Raw genomic sequence first — 20,744 nt, forward strand, 5'->3', positions numbered from 1 at the left:
GCTGAAATCAATTTTCGTTGAAAAGACCTTTGGGGTGTTTTGTATGGAATAAATTTGACTGATTTTTCACGAGTTGATTGTAACCAAAAGAGTTTATTCGCTTGATTTTATTTTCAATGAATCATTTCGTCAGCGAAAATAGCGAAAATTAATTCCAAGTAAAAATGTTCTACAATTATATAAATATTTATTATATACAAGGAATATATGTTACATATGCGTAAATAGAATCAACCAAATATTAAACATTCGGAAATGATACCAGGTGATAAGTAATGTAATTACAATAATTCCAAATAATCACTAAGTAATACTAAATTGTAAAGGGTTATCTTAGAATTAAAAAAAATCACAATTATAAGCCCTTGCGTGTGTGTGTTGGCCTGTACACGCGATGGTAGTCATTCAATGCTTGTACAGTAGAATGACCTTGAAGATGTGCTGGCGGGGTCGCTTGAGGGTGCAAGTGTTAAGACGTAAAATAACGCGTTGTTGCATTTATCTTGTCATTTTAGAAAAAGCTGATATTATATATGTTATATGAAAATAAAATCCAGAGAATATATTTTTTTTGTTCCACATTTTATATTCAACTCGTCAAAAATCAGTGAAAATAAATTTCATAGAAAACACCCTCTAAACCTCTGTTCAGCGAAAATTAAAGGACTTTGTTGCACTTTTTACTGTATACTCAAGAAATGAGCGTAACTCAACGGGACAGAATAATTTCCTGTACACTCATATATAACAGAGTAGCCCACCCCTGTTCTATATCCGATCCGTCTTCAACGCTATGCGGCCGGAGGTGGTTGACCTAAGTCACGTGGTCAGGGAAATCTCCTATATTCGATTCAATGTCACTTATTACTCAACTCGGATATAACTTTCGCTATAGAGCAGGTTACTATGTAATAAACATGATTGTGTGAAATCGTGGGCCGACGTTTTTAGTGGTTGGTATGACGACGCACATATATCTCCGACAAACATTGTATTTTGTTTTTATTTCATGTGAATCTCTTGTGTTTTCCTCTTCCTGCTCGACGGCGTGAAACTTAATCAATAAAAGTTATACGTAAGCACAACCTGGATCTACAATCTATTATTTTTGCAGACATTCCCCATTTATGTCGGAAATCCGTGTCACACTTACATCGAGCCTCAAACTGACAACATCTAAGGCAGTAACCTGTTTTCAACAGTCTCGGATTGGTTACTTAGATACTTAGATGGCTATACGCACGGCAATGTGAGAGTGCGCCTGCTACTGTGTATTTATCAATCTAACCATTCAGGCGTGTTGTGATGTTGTGTTATATGCGCCCACGCCCAATCTATCAGGATATTTATTTATTCCTGCTGTTATCGTTCACATAGGGGTGTTAGGCAAAAGTGTACTGCACTGTATCGTCTAAGGATGAAAATACGATTTTTAGATTACATTTTTATATGTATGTATTTACGAATTATTTGTATTGTTTTCAGGCAAATTTTATGCAAATCAGTAAATGCCTTACCGTCCTTGAAGTAACGACATATTTAGAATGGGTCGTTATGCCCAGTTAGCGATACGTCTTTATATGCGCCCTCGCACTGCAACAAAACGTTTGTTCATGGCTGTCAATAGAGGGCGTCTTACATATCTACTTTTTTATCGTGTTACCTGTACTTCACCGTATAACCTGTTGCAATATATAAACTGACATTGTCAACTTAGAAATGTATTGACAACTAGTAGAATGAGATTGATGAGATCATGAAACAATACAGGGAATATACGAGAGGAAAGAACTCACCGTCATACTTATGTGACGATTTGTTTGGACACCCCTTTAATTTCATAACAAAACTCAGGGAATGCCTTAACTTAGTGTTCCCTGAAATAGTGTTTGACAAGACTTAAAATTCAAAGGAAATTCTTCCCATTTAATAACTTAATTATATATATATTTTGCAATTCTGACCCACTCTCCAGCTGTAAAGTTATCATAACAAATACATGTTTTAAAGCTTTACATTTGTTTACGTGAAATAGTCTCAAATTTTTGAAGTTTAAATGTACGGCCTTTTGTAGAATTACGTAAAATTGTACATTGTCGTTCGTAAAAATAAAGAGTTAGACTGATTATATGTATGATTACTTGCTAACGTTGATACCAAACAAAACACATTTATTGTTAGGCGGCCCGGGATCAACATGTAATCATCTGGTTGTAAAAAGGATAACAAAAACTGTACATCGAACTAATAGTTTATATTTGAGAATCAAAATTGCAATTCTATTAGACTAAGTTTACAGGAATAAATTATCTACTGGTTGGAAGGTATGTAATTGTTAACAGGGTAAATTCGAAATTTATTGTCCGTTATAAGAGAATTTCTACGAGAAAGAATTGACCACTGGGGAGGGTCTTGCACTGGGTGACCATTATGCATAATTACATACATATATGTAAATCATCCTATCCCGCCCACATACTCATCACCGTGTAAAACTATTTTAAAATCGCAAAAGTGAAATAATGAAAAATATTATCACTGTCAAACAAACAAATAAGATATGGTTATGTACATCACCAACAATATCGCAATAGTCTTTAAACTTAATAGAGAAATGATATCCTTTTTTGGTCAACAATCAGTTCGTTAATTAATCAAGTTTTACTAATCGTTAATTACACTGTAAATGTAGGTGCTTTAAATATTTGTGAACATTGACACTTCAAAACAGACGAGTAATGAACTGAAACGATCAATTACATCTTTGAATCCTTTCCTCACTGACATAAATGAAAAAGCCCAATCTCTTCCCGGGCACAACACATTCCTAGAAAAAAAAATAGTGGGACAATTAAAAAGTCATGAATTTTATTTATTTGATCCTATTCACACCCAATTCTCAAATCTGAATATATGTACTAGATCTATTCTATGTCATTCATCTTTCACTTTTATATCCGTCAAATTGTTTGATTGCTTATTTTCATCACGTTTACAATAACCCTTAAAATGGGGAAAGTGGTATTATTATCAAAATACGCTGTGTAATGTTTAAATAATTATTATTTCAAATAATGCGATATTTGAATCAGAAATATGAGATGTAAAATATTATTGTTCGCATGAAGTAATGCACATGTAATGTGAAAACGAAAATATGACCACACACCATTAACATGAATTGAATTGAAGTGCATTTTCCTGTGAAATTCTGCAACATTCTATGATTTTATTTGGTAACTCAGATCATGTCTCTGGAGATGTCGGCATTGACGTTATGGAATTCTTTGGTCCTGTAAATGCATAAACTTGAGCTTAATCAGTTATATCGCACATAATGGAATGAATGGAGGCCGTTGCAAATGTCAATGCAGTACACAACTGCCGACGCTGGCTCTATGAATTACACTTTCTACACGCTTCGTAGCGGGGCAACAATATCATCATACCCTAGGTTTATTTAGGATAACTTCCAGTCGCCTTCTTTTTTCAGAAATATAAAAGACATCATTTGGTTCAACATGTTGTTGTTCCTTTAAGGAATATGCCACCTGTCAACACACTCCCGATAGTATAATTCAATCATTGAATGGCGTGCGCATACCACGAGTTACCAGTTACCTGACAACGCAACATATAATAGTGGTCCCTGTGTACACCGTCATTTACGAAAGGTATCTCAAAATATTTGCAAAGAAGTAGCAAACTAATTTATTTTTCAATATTTAGTTTCATATTGTTTTAATTGTATTATCGCCACTTTGCATGTGTGTTTGTTTTAGAAGGTGCGTCAAGATAAAATAATTTGAAAGAAAAGTGTTTTAGTTATTCTTATAAACATGTGTACATGTCGTATACATAAACACTTATAACACATGCATTGTCGTGTGTTTTACCTTGAAACATTACATGTGCGTTTGTTTAAGGAAGTGCTTCATTTGGAATTTGGAAGAAAAGTGCTTCAGTTACACTTATGAACACAAATGCGTCTTGTACATTTACAATTTGCGAAAACAATTATAGTCTGTTGTTTTGGGTTGAAACATCGTTGGTCATTTTGTTATCTGAAGTGTTTCATATTGAAATTTTTTCGAGAATAATGTTCAAATACATGTGACAATGCTACCCTTTACCAAATGTGGCTGAATAAAATCCGTTAGGCCGCGAGGTAATTAATTCACAACGTGTCTAGATTTCTAGTTGTACTTAGGTAGGTAAGACCATAAAAGCGTACATACAATTAATTCTTCAACATCCTGGTGCTTGACATAAAATGTTTTCTGAAGGTAATGTCATGACAGATTATCAGAATAATGCTTTGCTGACGAGATATATTGTGATGTTCAGAATTCTACCTTCGAATTCCGTTCACTCTTCAGTCCCACATGTACAAATATATGCAGCATTCTTTGGTCATTCACCCCCGTTTTAAATATTCACACATCTATCAGGTGCTGATATAATTTGCTCATATATAATAGTCAACCACACAGTTTATTTTGTTTAGGTAAGACCAAAGTAAACAGAAAACAAATGATGTAAGAGCTAGTAGGCGTTGCTATAGCAATTATGTTAATGTATCTTCCACCCATTACAATACAGATACATCAATACATTCAAATGAACACTGTGACAGAGAGGAGGCTGTGACAATTAAGCCAAACTTAATGCATTATCTATATCCGTTCTACTATTATGAACCAAATGAAAGAAATTCTAATATATAAAAAAATAAGAGGTTGTCACTAAGCCATGTATTTACACACTCAAGCAAGAAAAGAGATACGTTGGTGAACTAGCCTTGCACTGTGAGTGTGTTATTGTTTGCAGTCTTTAAAACACCAGTTTTTCACAAATAAAAACAAACAAACAAACAAAGAACTGCAGACCTCACATCTTTATATTTTTGAGTGTCCAAGCCATGTTTCCACATAGAAAAATACACATAACATTTCTATTTAATTTATTTTATTTTTTAATTTACCGAAATTAATGCAAACATCAAATGTATCAAATATATTTACACTGCTGTTCTATATCCACGGCAATTGTAAAGATAGTGGAGTGGAAATATAATATTTTAACTTAGAACCACACAGAAACACGTGTGACCCACATTCAGATCAGATCACGTTGAGAGTGCGAACATTTGCCAGCAAGCATACACGTGCACAGCTAGATTTTCATTAATTGTTTTCCTGTTTCCCTTGGTAATATTTGTTCCCTTAAGTTCCCCTTGTCAACACTTAAACATGTGTCTTTATTAGTTATTTTTTTGCAACTTTTGTCAATATTTGCTGATCAATTCTCAAGGCGAACAAGACTTGTATACTACATAATGCTGTTTTATTCTTCCTTCGGAAATATCGTTTTTGACAGGTATTTTATAGAACGTCCGTTGTGATAATTATGTTTGTATATATCTCACTGTCCTTGGCAGATTATTTTCAAACTTAAACAGCCAGTATTTCCCAGCCATTTTTTTTAATTTTAACTTTTATTTTCGTGGCTATTTGAGGAAATTGTATACCCCATCGTGGTAAAAAAAATTGTACTAATAAACATCCGCATGGTGAATATATATAGCCATCATAATATTGGCTAGTTCGGGATGAAATGATAACATAAGTATTTCAGTACAGTAAGTATCGCGACTTTCAATAAGTATTGTGTAAAACATAAATATATTAATGTATTCCGTGATATAGGCCGCCATGATGTCAAAAGTTCAATCTGCTTGTCTAGACCAATCAGATTGCCAGAATGTTTATTACACAATATGGAAATATGGAAAATTATTACACCGATGTATTACATAGAACAGGTAAGGTATACAAGTAGAATACATTTATTTACATTCAAGAATGTTTTTTTTTCAAATACCATATGATGTGGCTGTTTTATTTGATGAGCTGTGCGGTATTTTTTATCACATTTTCTGGCAGTCCTGGTATCTCATCTAACCCAATTGTTTTCATGTTTCGAATGTACCTCGTATATTCCACATAGAACGACCAATTGGAAGTCCTTGAGCTGATGAATAGAGGCACACCTGAAAATAAATGTTGTCACTGAAATTAGTAACAGGTATAAATATAAGAATCTTGAAATTTCCAAACGTCCTCGTTTTTTTTTTGTAATTTTGTTTCTCCAAAAATTTGTGTTTTTTTGTTTGGCAACTTTTCTAATTTGCTTTATAATTTGTGTTAACAAATCATTCTGTTGTTCTATTGAAAAATTAATTTCATGTCATTATCATTTCTTGTATATAATTAAAAAAAACGTTGTAAAAATTGAATTAGTTTTGTTAAAGCTATGTCCGTTTTAACAAAATATTGTCTGGTAATTTACTAATACATGTCCAGTATTTTATTAAATGCATCATTACGACTACTAAACGTGGTAATTCCCCTTCTTCGTCATTGTATGCAATACTTGCAACAAACTTGTTCAATCCCAGTAGTTGTTTGTAAAATTTCAATTGTGTTTTTTTTTCCTGTTATCTTTCTGTTTATTTGTTGTAATATTGAATTTCATGAGCCCGGATTTCAGACCTATACAATAATAGCGGCTGAATACACCTATTAAGGAGACGAATGAAAGTTCTATAGTTTTTGTTTCAGATATTAGGACCAGATCAATCGCGTTCCCCCATAAGATGTAAATTCCCTCGCACGCGGTTATCACGTAGTAACTGATTTACGAATTATTAACGCATTATATCATTTTTATCATTTCTCTATTTCATTGATTGCTATATTTCAATGCTTTTTATTTTTTTACTTAGACGATCGATGGAATGTGAATGAACAAACCCACTAACCTGTCAAATAACTAAAAGACAAGCCAGACGTCAAACTGGATTATGACAAATTTGGAAAACATCGACATGTACATAGAGATCGTAGAGAGCTCAATGGCAATAGTGTAAACACTGACTTCAACCAACTTTAACGACCACCATACAAGTAAGTGACTGTGATGGAAGTACGCCGTTGATCGCGGCGACCAGCAACGTCAGAAGGGATCTATTTCGTAGCTAACACAACCCTATATGATGAACTTGATGATATGTGTTTATTGTGGTGCCTTGGGACTAGTACATAATTGGCAGTTTAGTCAAAGACGAGAAAATTGAATAAAAAAATTGCTTTAGATACATGTATCGGCAATGCAAGCTGCCCAGCAAGTTCCTCTTCATACCTTATCAGGAGTATTTCTGTATACAAATGAGAAGCTAATAAGGAGCTTCGTTTTAAAAATACGCAAACATAAATTTTCCAAAGACCGAGCTTAAAACCCATTTTTTTCTCTTAAAAAAACATTTTATCCCTAGAAACATAAAATTAATAATAATGATGTACCAAGAAATGATTTTAGGCGGAGAAGAACAGGCATTTCAAAGGCACTTTATTTATTAGTATACTTTTGCTCCGTCAAAGTCGACATCATTCTTGATGAAGGTTTCGCACTGAAATTAGTATTTTTATCCAGACGCGGGGTAACATAGATACTGTGAAAACAACTGGATGGCACGTTTTTTCCAATTATTTTATTCAATATTAAAGATATCGCAGACGGACCTCATTATATGGCATAAACTACTGATTTGTGACTGAATTTTGAAAGTGACAAATTAAAAATGCTAAAACAACTATACAACACATATCACCAGTTTGTATTTTGCCGCGTATGATGAGTTTAATTAAAGCATAAGACCTGTATATTTTGTCTCCGTGGAGTTTAATTAAGTCACGCGTAACATTGGACCCATATCGTATTTTTGTCGTGTTTGGAGAGTTTAATTAAATCGTAATATTTCGTCTGTGGGGAGCTTAATTAAGTTAATTTGTTTTGTCATGTGTCACACTGGACCTATATCATACACGACGTAATTTGTATATGCATCTGTGATGTGTAAAAGTTTACTATAAATCACGTGTCCTTGTTTTCATCACTGGAGTTACATTAGCGTGTATGTTAACTCCAATTATCTGTCTAGATATTATGTGACTTCTATGACACCTTACTCGATGGTTAGACCTACACCTCGCAGTTAGCTGGACAATAGGATAATTGAACAAACTAATGGATAATCCCATATTAATAGTGGTGAAATAAATTTTGTTTCAGAGAAATATATGGATTGTACAAAATTGTCAACAGAATACATACGTTCAGAAATTTCCTGTTCTACAAGAGATAATGCATAATAATTATGGGAATATTTCTTGATTTCCGGAACTCTTTCAAGCAAGTCATCCATGGTAAAGATTCGAAGCGATGTTTTCTTAAAATGTGCGACAATGGACTGTAAAAAAACACACCATATACTGTTTATATAGACTTTCTGGGTCGTTACCTTAAATAATCTCTTTCGTGACAAATATACTATATATACAAGCCAACAATTTGTATTTCTAAACGCATGGGAAATCTACTCAACATGCGCTAACCACCATGTATCAACTAAGTACGAACTAGTATGAACAAAATGTCGGATTTAATGATGTAACCGGACAAAAAAAAAATAACAACGCAAAACGAAACCGATGTATGATTTATTTATATGAGTATCAATCATCGTAGACATGCCTACTAAGTTTAAGTTGTACATTCATTAGACAACATGGTATTTACATCACATCCTGTTCGCTATGTGTTCCATGCTACGTATACAACATGGATTGCAAGCAGCGAGACTTCGGTGATTAATAAGCAAAAATTCATACTTAACCTTCATTTGAACTTTCTATTTGAACTTTCTATTGTGGATATTCTTTTATGATACTTATTTGTAGATTCATTGTATGCGAATAAATAAACTACTAGTATTTTACATAGTGTATACACCAGGGAGTTATATGAAACATTAAGTTGTGCATAAAAATAAACACCAAAACCTGGCATATGCAAGTACGAATTGTAAGACAGAATTAGTGAAGGTTCCAGTTTGGAGACAGTAGTAGGAACACAATCTTTAGTCTCGTTTATTGACTGGCTGAACATGCCATCCATCACCTGTGAGGGCGTATAGCAACACAAGTAATATACATAAACAATACAACTGTATATACTGGACATTACAGCAAATGGCGATACAAAACTATTAAGTTCGCCACCTATTACTACAATATGTGTCTCGCTAATACATGCCGCAATTCAATATACTCACCTGTTCGTAGTTTGGTTTTGCGATGTAAAGACAGTTAAGATGAGCATTTGTAGTAATATTAAACACTCCAGTAACTATCAAAGGTACAACACCCTCTACCAAGTTAGGCAAGTGCAACTTCTGTCTTCGAGTGCATATGTCAAACAACCCACATCTTAAATGCAAGATACATCGATATGTATCAACATGATGTGAAGTTGAAATTAACATGCAAGTCAGCACAAATTTCTGCATAGGGTCATTGGAATATATAATTTGAAGTACATGGAATTGATTGATAGACATATATATTGCTAAAGGCTTGCCAAGTTTCGAGCAAAAACAATAAAGAATGGCACATTATGAATATTACTTAAATATGCATTTGCATATCATTAAATTCACAACTGGGTATGTTACACCGTTAGGGCATAATAATAACAAGTATTGGAAAGCAAGCTGAATTTAAAGTCTGCATCACTGTGCGTGTTACTGGTGTGTCATGGGAGAATACTTCTGTGTAATTATCATTGAAAAATATTATCAATTATTTACTAAATATACACACATCAATTGTAAAAAATAGGACTCGTGGCTGCAACGTTTTCACCCATACCACTAAAAGACTCCAGTGATTGATTATCGAAATAAAATAATGCTTTTAAAATGTTATTTATTCCAACAGATAAATAAATAACCACACAACGAAACAAAATAGTCGTTTTGAACAACGTCGTTTTCACCAATCTATGTCATTTTCATGTCACAGAAAAAGTTTTTGGTGCTAGAGGGCGCGAATCATAGGGTACTTTAAATTTCTATGCCTTAAAAGGGTATAGTATTGTATGTATCTGATATGTACTTGTGAGACGCCCGTAAGTTGCTAACTATTTTGAGTTTTAATGACACACGTGCGGTCTAGCGAGACGCTTACAGTCATCATTCAAAGTTTTGAAATCATAAACAATTGTATAATACATAACGATATTGATATAGATGATTATTAGTACTGTAGAACACATTGCACAAATCGAGGGTGCACACTCATAAAATCGTGTACGTGTTGTTTGTAGCTCCGATCTGTTGCAATGCAAACAACTAAGTCATTGATATTTCAATGCCAAAAACTATAGTTCCGAGTGTGAATGTGATTGATTGTTTGTCTAACATCAACAGTTCGAGCAAAGTCGACCTTGTACACATGCTTGGACTCAACTGCGATGTCAATGTATTCAATGGTTGGAATACATCTAATAAGATGTAACATTACAAAAATATGCAGCATATGTAAGCCGTACATTGTGAAACAGCGCAACTTTTTCCTATTTTCCCAAACACCTGTTTGAGTAATTTGGGTTTAATTAGCTGTAGTGATGTATCCTTGGTAAATTAAATGTACACGCTTAGCCAACTTGTGTTTTTTTCATATTGAACATATCTTACTTTTCTCCGGTCTTATTCCTCCAATGCATCACTGCAAATGTTCCATTGCATATGCTACTGATTGCCGTCTCTGCGATATCCCGGATGTACTTGGCTCTGATGAGGTAGCGATCAAGTACGTCATTAACTTCCTTCTTTTTTTTTCTATGAATGTCAATTTCATATGGGACAACACGGATGCAATGTCGTGATTCCGAAATCGATTTTAAATCAATATTTTGTATGTGGATCGATTGTTTGGGTACGGATATGTTCAGTAAATTGTTGTAGGCAGGTAGATTATCTGGAAGCAAGAAAAAAAAATCGATCAACGTGATTAAAAAAAGGCAGCATATAATGGTATAGGTAATACTTGAAATTTTGAATGCACTTTTTTGATGGAGCGACATGGATAATTATAAATCGTGCGAGGATACAAATGATGATAGAATTTTGAGCATTTGTTTTCCCATTAATTGCTGTGTATACTATTTTATAGAAAGACGAACACATTAATACCAATTGTTAGATATTGTTTTATTGCAGGTTAAGAATCGTAATTTATGCCAGAAATGTGTAAAACACGCGGTCACGTGTATATGGTTACTTACCATCAAGATATCTAATTAATGGATACTTCTTCACAACGTCAAAGTCAAGGTACTTCTTATTATCCTTATTTGCCACTCTGATAACGTCCGGGTATAATCTGTCTCTACATAGACGCTCCACTGCTGTTGGAGAGATCACTGGTATAATTTGCCGTAGACGTTCCAGATCGTAGGTTTTTTCAAATTTCATTCGAGAAGATTCATACATTTTTGATTGCGTTCTGTGGTCCTGAACAGATATCGCCACCGTACCCATACCATAATATAAAGCTAGTGCAACTGTCCATCTAATCTTTTTGTATGCAGTACTCGGACCTGGTCCTAACTTATAAATTGGAATGATATACGTCATATTATGCAGTACGCTGGAGTTGTTAACATTCGTCCAATTAGACTTTCCAAAGTGCCGCAGTGAAGAACGTTCAAGTCCATTTATATTGTCCACATCGACCACTTTGATCTTGGTTTCATTGGCAGTCCTCTAATGCAAAATCACAAAATCTGTTAATTTTATAAGTAGTGAGCTACCGAATTGTGTCAAACTCTAAATATATGAATTCGCTTTTACAGATCGTGATAATTCCAGAATGTTTTAAGCCCAAACATTCCAATTGTGAAAATAATACATTATTATACTACATTCACATCTTACAACAATAGATATATTGCTATTATTGTATGTTCAATAAGTTGTTATAACTAGTGAAAGTTACATACTATGTGTTAAAGCGTTTTCCTCTGTCTAACTTCTATCTTTACTGATTGGAAAGTCTGGTGTGAAATCGATATAAATGCTATTAAAGTCACGTGATCCATTCTAGTCAATCTGCGTGTGATTGCATGCATGATGTATATGCATGTGCATATTTGCAATACTACACAAAACCTACGTATTTATTGTAAATACGATTTCGGGTTAGGTATATATCATACCAATATATGTATCTATATTGGTATGATATCCTCGAACTTTTCAATATCAGTCGTTCTTATGTGCTCTTATTTTGCCTTAATGGTTAGTAATGGTGACTTCAATTTGTCTACGTAAAATGATGTCCCTGTACTGTGTGAAGTGGTGTTCCATTTCAATATTACACATTGGAAATAACCTTTGTTAACACTACCCTCTGATGGGTGTCCGCCAATCAAAAATCGTCTCCCTAAAAACAAATCTTTCTCGACCTCCCACCCTCTTCATTTCATAATTTATCAACAGCTTTCTATTTTTATTTTGGGTGAAACGGTTTCTCTTTCTTTACATGCCTACTTTTAACCAGAATACAAAATATGTTACAAAAAAGAAATCCATTGTAGTATTTTACCTTACTTGCAGTCGAATCTGAATATAATTCCGTATTATCCCTTTCTATCACTCTTGGCGCCAAATCTGTTAATACATACTGTCCTAACGACGTTTTTATCCAGACCATACCACGTTGAATCCATGGATTCCTATATTCGAACGTTGAGATATTGGGGTATGCCAATCCGCTGATAAGCATTGTCCATATAATAGCTACTGAAAACGCCAAAATAGCGAAAAATTGTTCACGTTGAGTGTACCTGCCAAACAACATAGACACAGACACAGAGACATGTTCATAGATATGTTTATAGTGTCATTTTTGTGAAAATTATTGTTTCTTGCCCATGGTTATATCGTAAGACTAAATTAGTTCTAGTTTAGAGGGAATTAGTCATGTGGCTTTCCTCCTCTCTTAATAGTATTTAATTCTCTACCATTTCGACCATTGTTCATCTGTCCTATATAGCCATGGTATTTTGAACAGTGGGCGCGATGACAGTGGAGAATGGGACACGTGTTGACAAAAAATAACTCACATGCTCTCGCTCCCAACGAGAGTTCGACGGTCATTTGCAAATAATGTCACTTGTGTTCTTCCGTTCGAATACCAACAAAACAGAAAATTTCTAAACTAGGGTCGTACAGTGAATTTCGTCAAGGCATTTTATGGGAATTTATTAAATAATCAATATACATTTTCCCTCGCGCTTTATACAATTCCAAAGATATTGAAACCATGTGGTCACGCCCAGGCTATGTGGATTTTCTTCACGTATTTGCCATTTTACCGTGACTGCCGTGCATACCTGAACGCGTTGGTCTTTAAATTCACAGGATTTTTTTCTATTTTGAAAACGAATACCGATAAACGGAACATAATTTGAATTTTCCAGCTATTTAGTCTGAAATCATGAGTTTACATGTATACGAGTTTACACAAAAATGTTTGTTTCACTGTGGATCAACAAATTAATCAACATTTAATCCACTAGGCAAGCATCGTTGCAGAACATGCATATGCTCTTCTACATAGGATTATGATGATTACCATAGTTACGTGCACCGGTCGCTAACTATACTAAAATTTCAGACACAATGCAAATGAAACGGAAATTCTAAATATGTTTCACTTACTTTGACATGATGTAAGGAGGGATAGTTACAATCGCGTTGTATATATTATTACAGAATTGATTCAAGGCAGCAAAGAATTTACTGGGTGGAATAAAACAATCACTGTAAAGACAATTGTGATAATCATTAGTCAATGTTTAACCCAACAATAACAGTAGACCTTTTGCGCATTCTACCGGAAGCCCGTTGTGCGCACGCGCATCGGTATGTAAATTGACCGTTTGACCTAGTTAGGATACGGAAGTCAGAGCAAAACGAAAGCAAAACGTCTTGTCGGGTAAGCATTACATTCACGTTTTATGTTCACATTTCGTGGACTTTGAATAGAATACATAACATGGATACATACTCTGATTAATAATGAACTTTTAGAAATATTTTTGGGCAGTATTTTTTGTAGAGGATCGGCAAATTTGTCACGGTCAAGCTATGATATACTAGTACTCACGTCACGATGAAATTTTGTAACGTTAATGTCATTTCGCCCCATGAATTTTAACAGTTTGAGTACTCATTTTTTTCCAATGACAACTACTCTTTATTATTTTGTTAGGTGGCTATTGAATCGATGATTGGATTTTGCTGTGTCCCCTGGTGTACAAACAAGTTAAAACCTCGAAAGGGAAACACTTGTGGCGATAATGTTTCATTTTATACGATTCCAAGGAAACCCATTGGAAGGTACAAGGCATTTCTTCATGCTAAACAGAGAGAAGACAACTGGAGGCCTTCTCAGCATTCTCGTATTTGTAGCAGACATTTTGAGAATGGGAAGAAACTTGACATTCCAGAATCAAAAAGCTATGTGCCAACATTGGAGCTCCCAAAAAAATCATTTCAGACTGCTAGACGTAAAATTGTTTACAGGGGAAAGATAGTAAGTAGTAATATTTTGACAGCTTGTTTGTCACGATTCAGTTCTTTACCTATTTTCCATGGCACTGACAGGTGGATGTATTTACCGGATTTTTAATTTAATACACTAACAACGTTAGGGTAGGTTTACAGGATGTCTTGATCATTTTTATGTCAACCTGAACAATGATTTCACAGCTTGCCCCATTATTTCTGAAGTGGTGTTCACACCTTCACACAGCTTTAAAAAAACACTAAAATGAACCCATGACAATGTTTTTCCCATGTACAGACAGCAAATCTGGCCCAAAGAGGTGCTGGTCAGTTATAGTAGTTATTGCACGTTTTCTCTCTAATTAAATATTTTCTGCAAATGCGATTAGACCAGACCAGATATAAAATGCACAAAAACAGAAAGTGTTTTCTTCTTTCTGTTATATTTTTTAATCTTTTTTAGTACAATGTTGAACCATGAATAAAAACATAATATATTTCATATGTTTTAGGGAAAACAAAACAGTTTATTATTGGCGATGTTGGCAGCAGAACCTGATCTTGATGCTTTCAAAGATGAAGAGTCTAACGTTCACATTTCAGAACAGGTAATAGCATTTTTACATCAAGGTATACAAAGTGAAAATGTGGACATAGTAGAACTCGCCAAGCTTTCAAGTGACCCCTTCCCTTTGTGTGCAATATTTTGGCAGACCTTCATAGATTTACTACGAGTGTCATTGAATAAATAATTCAATTGTATTTTATTTTATTTTATAGACACCTAAGAGTTTTACTGTGGACAGGGGAACCCAGTATGATGTCTCTGATATACCTGTCAGCACTGTACCACCAACTGAACATGACTACTGTTTTCCTGTAACGAAACCTGCAGAATATATGGACATTGATTCTTTGAAATCATACACAAAATCTTTGGTGGAGAAGCTTGAAAAACAGACTGATAAACTAACTGATTTGAAAGCTAGAATTGCAAATCTGATAGCAGAGGTAGAGTCGTATCGCAGTCGGGAATTTACTCTTGGTAGTATTAAGAATGATGACAAAGCTGTTAACTTTTACACAGGTTTTCAATCGTATAATGCACTGATTGCTTTTTATAAGTTCCTTGAGAGTAAGGCTGAAAATTTACAGTACTGGAGAAATTCAAAAACTACGTCAGAACCACAGTATTATCAGACTTTGGGCAGAGGGAAACCAGGTCGTAAACGTACCTCTTGTACTTTAAATGAATTGTTTATGGTACTGGTTAGACTAAAAGTAGGCTTATTTGTTGAAGATATCTCCAATAGATTTAATATTAGTTGCAGTACATTTTCAAGAACTTTTACTACATGGATCATTTTTTTGTATTATGAACTAAAACTACTTTTTCCATTCCCTACTCAGTCTCAGATTCGAAATACCATGCCAGCAGAATTTGTGCAGTATCCAACCACGCGAATTATTATTGACTGTACAGAGTTATTTGTTGAAGTGCCCACATCTTTATTAGCGCAAAACCAGACGTGGTCTAATTACAAACACCACAATACATTTAAGGCTATGGTGGGTATTTCTCCAAATGGCGCAGTAACTTTCATTTCTGATTTGTACGGGGGTAGGATATCTGATAAAGAAATTACAAAGAAGTCTGGTCTGTGTGAGATATTGGAGTCTGGCGACAATGTAATGGCCGATAGGGGATTTGAAATTAAAGGTATTCTCCCTGCAGGGGTGGATTTAAACATTCCTCCATTTAAAGGCACCAGAGCAAAGCTGACTGCTAGGGAAGTCCAAGATACCATGGATATTGCATCTGTGCGTATTCATGTAGAACGTGCTATAGGCCGAATTAAAAAATTATCATATATTGGATGGGGGTCATCCCTTTAACTTTAGCCAAGGTCACTAACCAGATTTTTACAGTTTGTTCATATCTCACAAATTTTCATTCACCACTTTTAGTGCCAAAAACATGGAAAACTGTTTAATTGCTTTTATACAATAAAATGTCAAATATATTGTGTATTTTTATTACACTTGGTTTGTGTTAAGCTTTCAAATACCATAATAACGCTATTAATTAGCCAGGGCAATTTCTTGCATCGGAACTTTGTACTTCAATTTTCATTACAAAATTACCAAATGGCACGATCTTAACTGTCTTATGGGGTATACCATTAACTTGATCTGATCGAGTAAAGGAATAATAGCCTGTCAATCTACGGTAGTTGGTGTGAATAAAGACCAATATCATTAAGAAATGGCTGTCTAAATAATAGAGTTATTATGGTAACTTTTAATAATAGAAGCTCCACATCTTAGTGTTGGATTTTTTGAGGCAAGACACCAGGTCTGTGTTATCAGCATTTTTTTTTATTTACAAGTGTGTAAACGTAAATGAAGCACTTATATTGATGACATGTAAATAATTCCATTCAGAATATCAATGTAAATAATAAACTTAAATGACAATGTAAATAAGTTTTAATATGATGTTACCATCAGAAAAAATGTATGAAAGTAAATCAAATAAACAAAGCTCCCATATCGCTCACAAATAAATATTGACTTAAAAAAAATGTGTAAATAATGTCAATGTAAATAAATATGTTTTGATATGACATTGAAAGGAAATTCTACATACAGATGAAAAATTCCAAGCCATCTTCCACTCCCTCAAGTAAAAATTTAGAACAAATTAAGTCAGCACTTGATGGCATAAATATACTGTACATAACATGTTTTGACTGCAAACACTTTCTTGCCAATATAATTAATTTTACAGTAGACTTACTTTCTATATGGCTTCCAACCCCCATGGCGATATAGTTTTATCCCTCTTTTCACTCGACTGGTTAATATTTCTGGAAGGAAAGCCCTAAAATAGAAATGATTAAGGGCTGGTAGAAAATAACTGTACCACAAGTCCTCATTGAATTTTATTCTTTGAACAAATATATTACAGCCCTCACCAAACCATACTACAAAGTCTGCCCACTGTAAACCAGCTGCATACATTTGTCCTTGTACTTGTATATAATAATTATGGGATCTCTTCAACATGATTACACCATTGTTGAGACTCAGAAAAGAGTTCTTTTCTTTGGCAGCATCCTCAGGTGACATATGAGGGGGGAAATTTTACTTCCAGGCCTCCTACAGTGTGGACATCCTCAGTTGGATCTGTAACCATCCTGTCCAGACTTGCCCCATAATCTGTATTGTGTCTACAAATTGTGAATCCTACCTCTTGCACTTGTAATTCAGGACTACCATTTTCATGCTTGTATGAGAGGTACGCATTAACACCATCTGCCTCATGCTTTCGACCATATTCAGTTGCATATGTTGAAAAGCTTGGTCTGTACAATAGTGAATGCAGAAGCTTGTCAGGCTCACATCTTCTTTTGACAAATTTTCCAAAATTTGACGCAGTCATTTTCATCCGTCTGATATTCTGCCAGGCGATGTTTCCTGCTTGACCACGTGTTTGTTTTTCTATTGCTTTAATATTGTCTTCTGACAAAGATTTTGCATTCCTTGATGCCACAAACTTAACAATTTCATGAAAGTGTGAAGTGTTAATGTTATACTCGTCACTGAATGGCAGAGCACTATTTTCACCATCAGTGTGTCTTTGGTGTGGTGCTCTGGCGTCATATAGATTGATGGATGGTTTCTTGTTATGGTCTTGACTGTATTGGTATTTTCTTATTGTCAAATCATGTAGTGGGGCACTTGTAGTCTGCAGGGTTGTTGGCTTAGTCCACTGGCATAGGGTACTTGTACATGAAACTGGGTCTTCGTTTTCATGTAATCCTTTACGGCAAAAGTCTTCCAATGCAAATAGCAGTGCCGTAACATGATTACACTTACCAAGTGCATTGATACCTTTACTGCAATAAATAATAATATAATTATTATTAATTTCAATAATATATGTCAACAACGTTATGCAAGTTTAAATCTTAAAATTTTTGTTCACAGGAACATAATATACTTCCCATAAAAATATATCAATATACCCTAGAAATAAATCATAATTCCCAAAACAGTTGCAACATAATACGTGACGTCTATATAATTTATTGAAATGAAATTATTTTTAACTGCACCCAATACCAATAAAGTATAATTTTTTGAGGTGTGAGACATGGTAAGTGCCTCTTGTCTAGATTTTTTTTATTCGAAGTCGACCGGGCACTTGAAAAAATAATATAGCAAAAAAAAATTAAAAAGTACATTTCTGTAACTAAACTTGAACATAAACACCTATTGTTATGTAAACTAAAAATTTTAACTTAACAAGAATGAACAGTATGTATGAAACACTAAACAGGAAATGTAACAGTAACAGTTGTCACCTACCCTGCTGGACATTCACATGCAGCTTGTTTTATCGTACCATTTGATAACATATTAATCACCACTGTGTAATTTGAAGCTTTCACTTTTCCTTTCACTGTTGCTGTAATTTCTTCTTTTAATATTTCGATCTTTGTTACGTGACCTTCCGCAAAAAATTTAAATGCCTTCAGCTGCTTGTATCCAACTTTTTCCATGAAAGTTGGTGTATATTTAGCGGACGTCACAACCAAATAAGTGTACAGTTGCACAAACGTGAGCATCGGGGCAAGTCTGAGATCAGAAGACCATGTTTTACCATGAGTTCTACGTAGCAACCCTTCCACTGACCAGGAACTATCATTTTCTTGCTCAATAATGCCATCTTCGGCATTTAGTTCTCGCGACTGCGTTGATTCTGTTGCCTGCGTTCTCGATGAACTTGCCTCTGAATCGGCGGAAAAAAACAACCAAAGTCCTTGCAACCAGCTCGCTTTTGCTGCCACCAGTCTTCACACCTTTAGATTTTAAAATTTCTTTAAGCTGTTTCACTGTTTTTTTCTGCAGATCTTCGATCATCAAGTTCGTGTCTGTTATCGCCATGGTATAAATATCATACTGACGACTTCTGTATCCCAACTAGGTCAAGTTGGATGGTGCGCATGCGCACTAAGCATTTCCGGTTGAATGCGCAAAAAGGCTATTAACATAAATGTAACCGTGGTGATAATGTTTTACTCACGATTATACATTTAGTATATCAGGTCACGTGATGACAACATTTATTCAAAAAAAATGTACCTGTTGTTAGTTACATCATATTCTTATATTATTTCTATTTTTTTGTACAGAAAACAAAACACCTGTGTCAATAAATATACCAATAGTTAGCTCCACGTTTAGCAGCAATATCGTGTCGCTAATTATTGTAAATACAGAAAAAAAATGTTCGTGGGAACAAATGCTCTGTCCATGAACGTACCTTATAGTACTCAAACGCTTTATTATGGTGTTGTCAGTTTAAATAGTTCAACTATTTATATCCCGTGTACCGAGTTATATAACGAAACTAAGAGTTTTTCACATTAATGTATTTGGAGTAGCATAAAACTAACTATTTTCGATATACTAGTTTCTGTAGTACACTATCGGGACGTACGGTATACAATTTCTAGGTTCACAAAACAGCATTTTATCAGAGTCGAACTATTGCTCCTCCTACTATTAACAAGTCTTAGAGAATCTAAGCGGGAGCTGGCCCAGTTCCTTTACAGCTGAACGCTCACTCACTTGTCAATCAATATATTTTTTGCGAATCTGTTTTGAATCTGAAGCATCTTGATATTGATGTCTCCCGATGACCATCCATATTTTGTTATTTTCTGTCATGACAGGATCTAGAAACTGAGAAACCGGTACACTTAGAAAATACAAGAACGTAGCTAACGATGTGTTACAATCGTCGCCGACGACCACCACTTATTTTCGCGATCGAGAGAATTAATTCGTTCATCTACAGTTTCCACACAGAAATTACAAACTATATAGACTACTGAGAAACAATGATTCGACTGGAAATTGATTTGAATAAGAATGAAAGACATGATTTCGACGCGATGCCTTTACGCGATCTGGGTTTTGTAACGCCGGCAGTGATTGGACTTTAGGTGGAATATTGGATCAGCTCATCGCATCGTGCTTTTAAGGGTAGGTTGAACGTTGAGAATTTACGGTGCTCATATTTTCAGAAAAAAAGTGTGATGCACCAAATACGAAGAACAAACTGGTTGAAGGGAAGCTGTTCACAGTATAATTCTGGAATTCGTCGAAAACGACTAAAATATTTCAATCTTTTCATGATTTTCGAAATATTAGTGAACGTCCTAATCGATCAGAAACCCAATTGACCCATACAATC

General features: G+C 34.6%; 1 protein-coding gene and 1 pseudogene across 1 annotated transcript; one reads left to right on the forward strand and one right to left on the reverse strand.

Moving 5' to 3' along the window:
* The first annotated feature begins 14,195 nt into the window (after positions 1–14,195).
* LOC100368694 (uncharacterized) lies at positions 14,196–16,372 on the forward strand. Its single transcript, XM_002740556.2, has 3 exons — positions 14,196–14,504; positions 14,989–15,084; positions 15,257–16,372. The coding sequence occupies exons 1-3, from the start codon at positions 14,196–14,198 to the stop codon at positions 16,370–16,372; spliced, it is 1,521 nt and encodes a 506-aa protein (XP_002740602.2).
* A 900-nt stretch (positions 16,373–17,272) lies between these two features.
* On the reverse strand, positions 17,273–19,429 carry LOC100377674 (uncharacterized; annotated as a pseudogene).
* Between the last annotated feature and the right edge of the window lie 1,315 nt (positions 19,430–20,744).

Source organism: Saccoglossus kowalevskii, chromosome 5, assembly GCF_978046115.1.
Source record: "Saccoglossus kowalevskii chromosome 5, keSacKowa6.1, whole genome shotgun sequence".
Lineage (NCBI taxonomy): Eukaryota > Metazoa > Hemichordata > Enteropneusta > Harrimaniidae > Saccoglossus > Saccoglossus kowalevskii.

Bases quoted from the DNA above. Each gene is read 5' to 3' on its own strand.
- LOC100368694 (XM_002740556.2), top strand. From the start codon at position 14,196: ATGATTGGATTTTGCTGTGTCCCCTGGTGTACAAACAAGTTAAAACCT. The intron at 14,505-14,988 runs GTAAGTAGTAAT...CATATGTTTTAG, and splicing joins TTGTTTACAGGGGAAAGATA to GGAAAACAAAACAGTTTATT. The intron at 15,085-15,256 runs GTAATAGCATTT...TTTATTTTATAG, and splicing joins ACGTTCACATTTCAGAACAG to ACACCTAAGAGTTTTACTGT.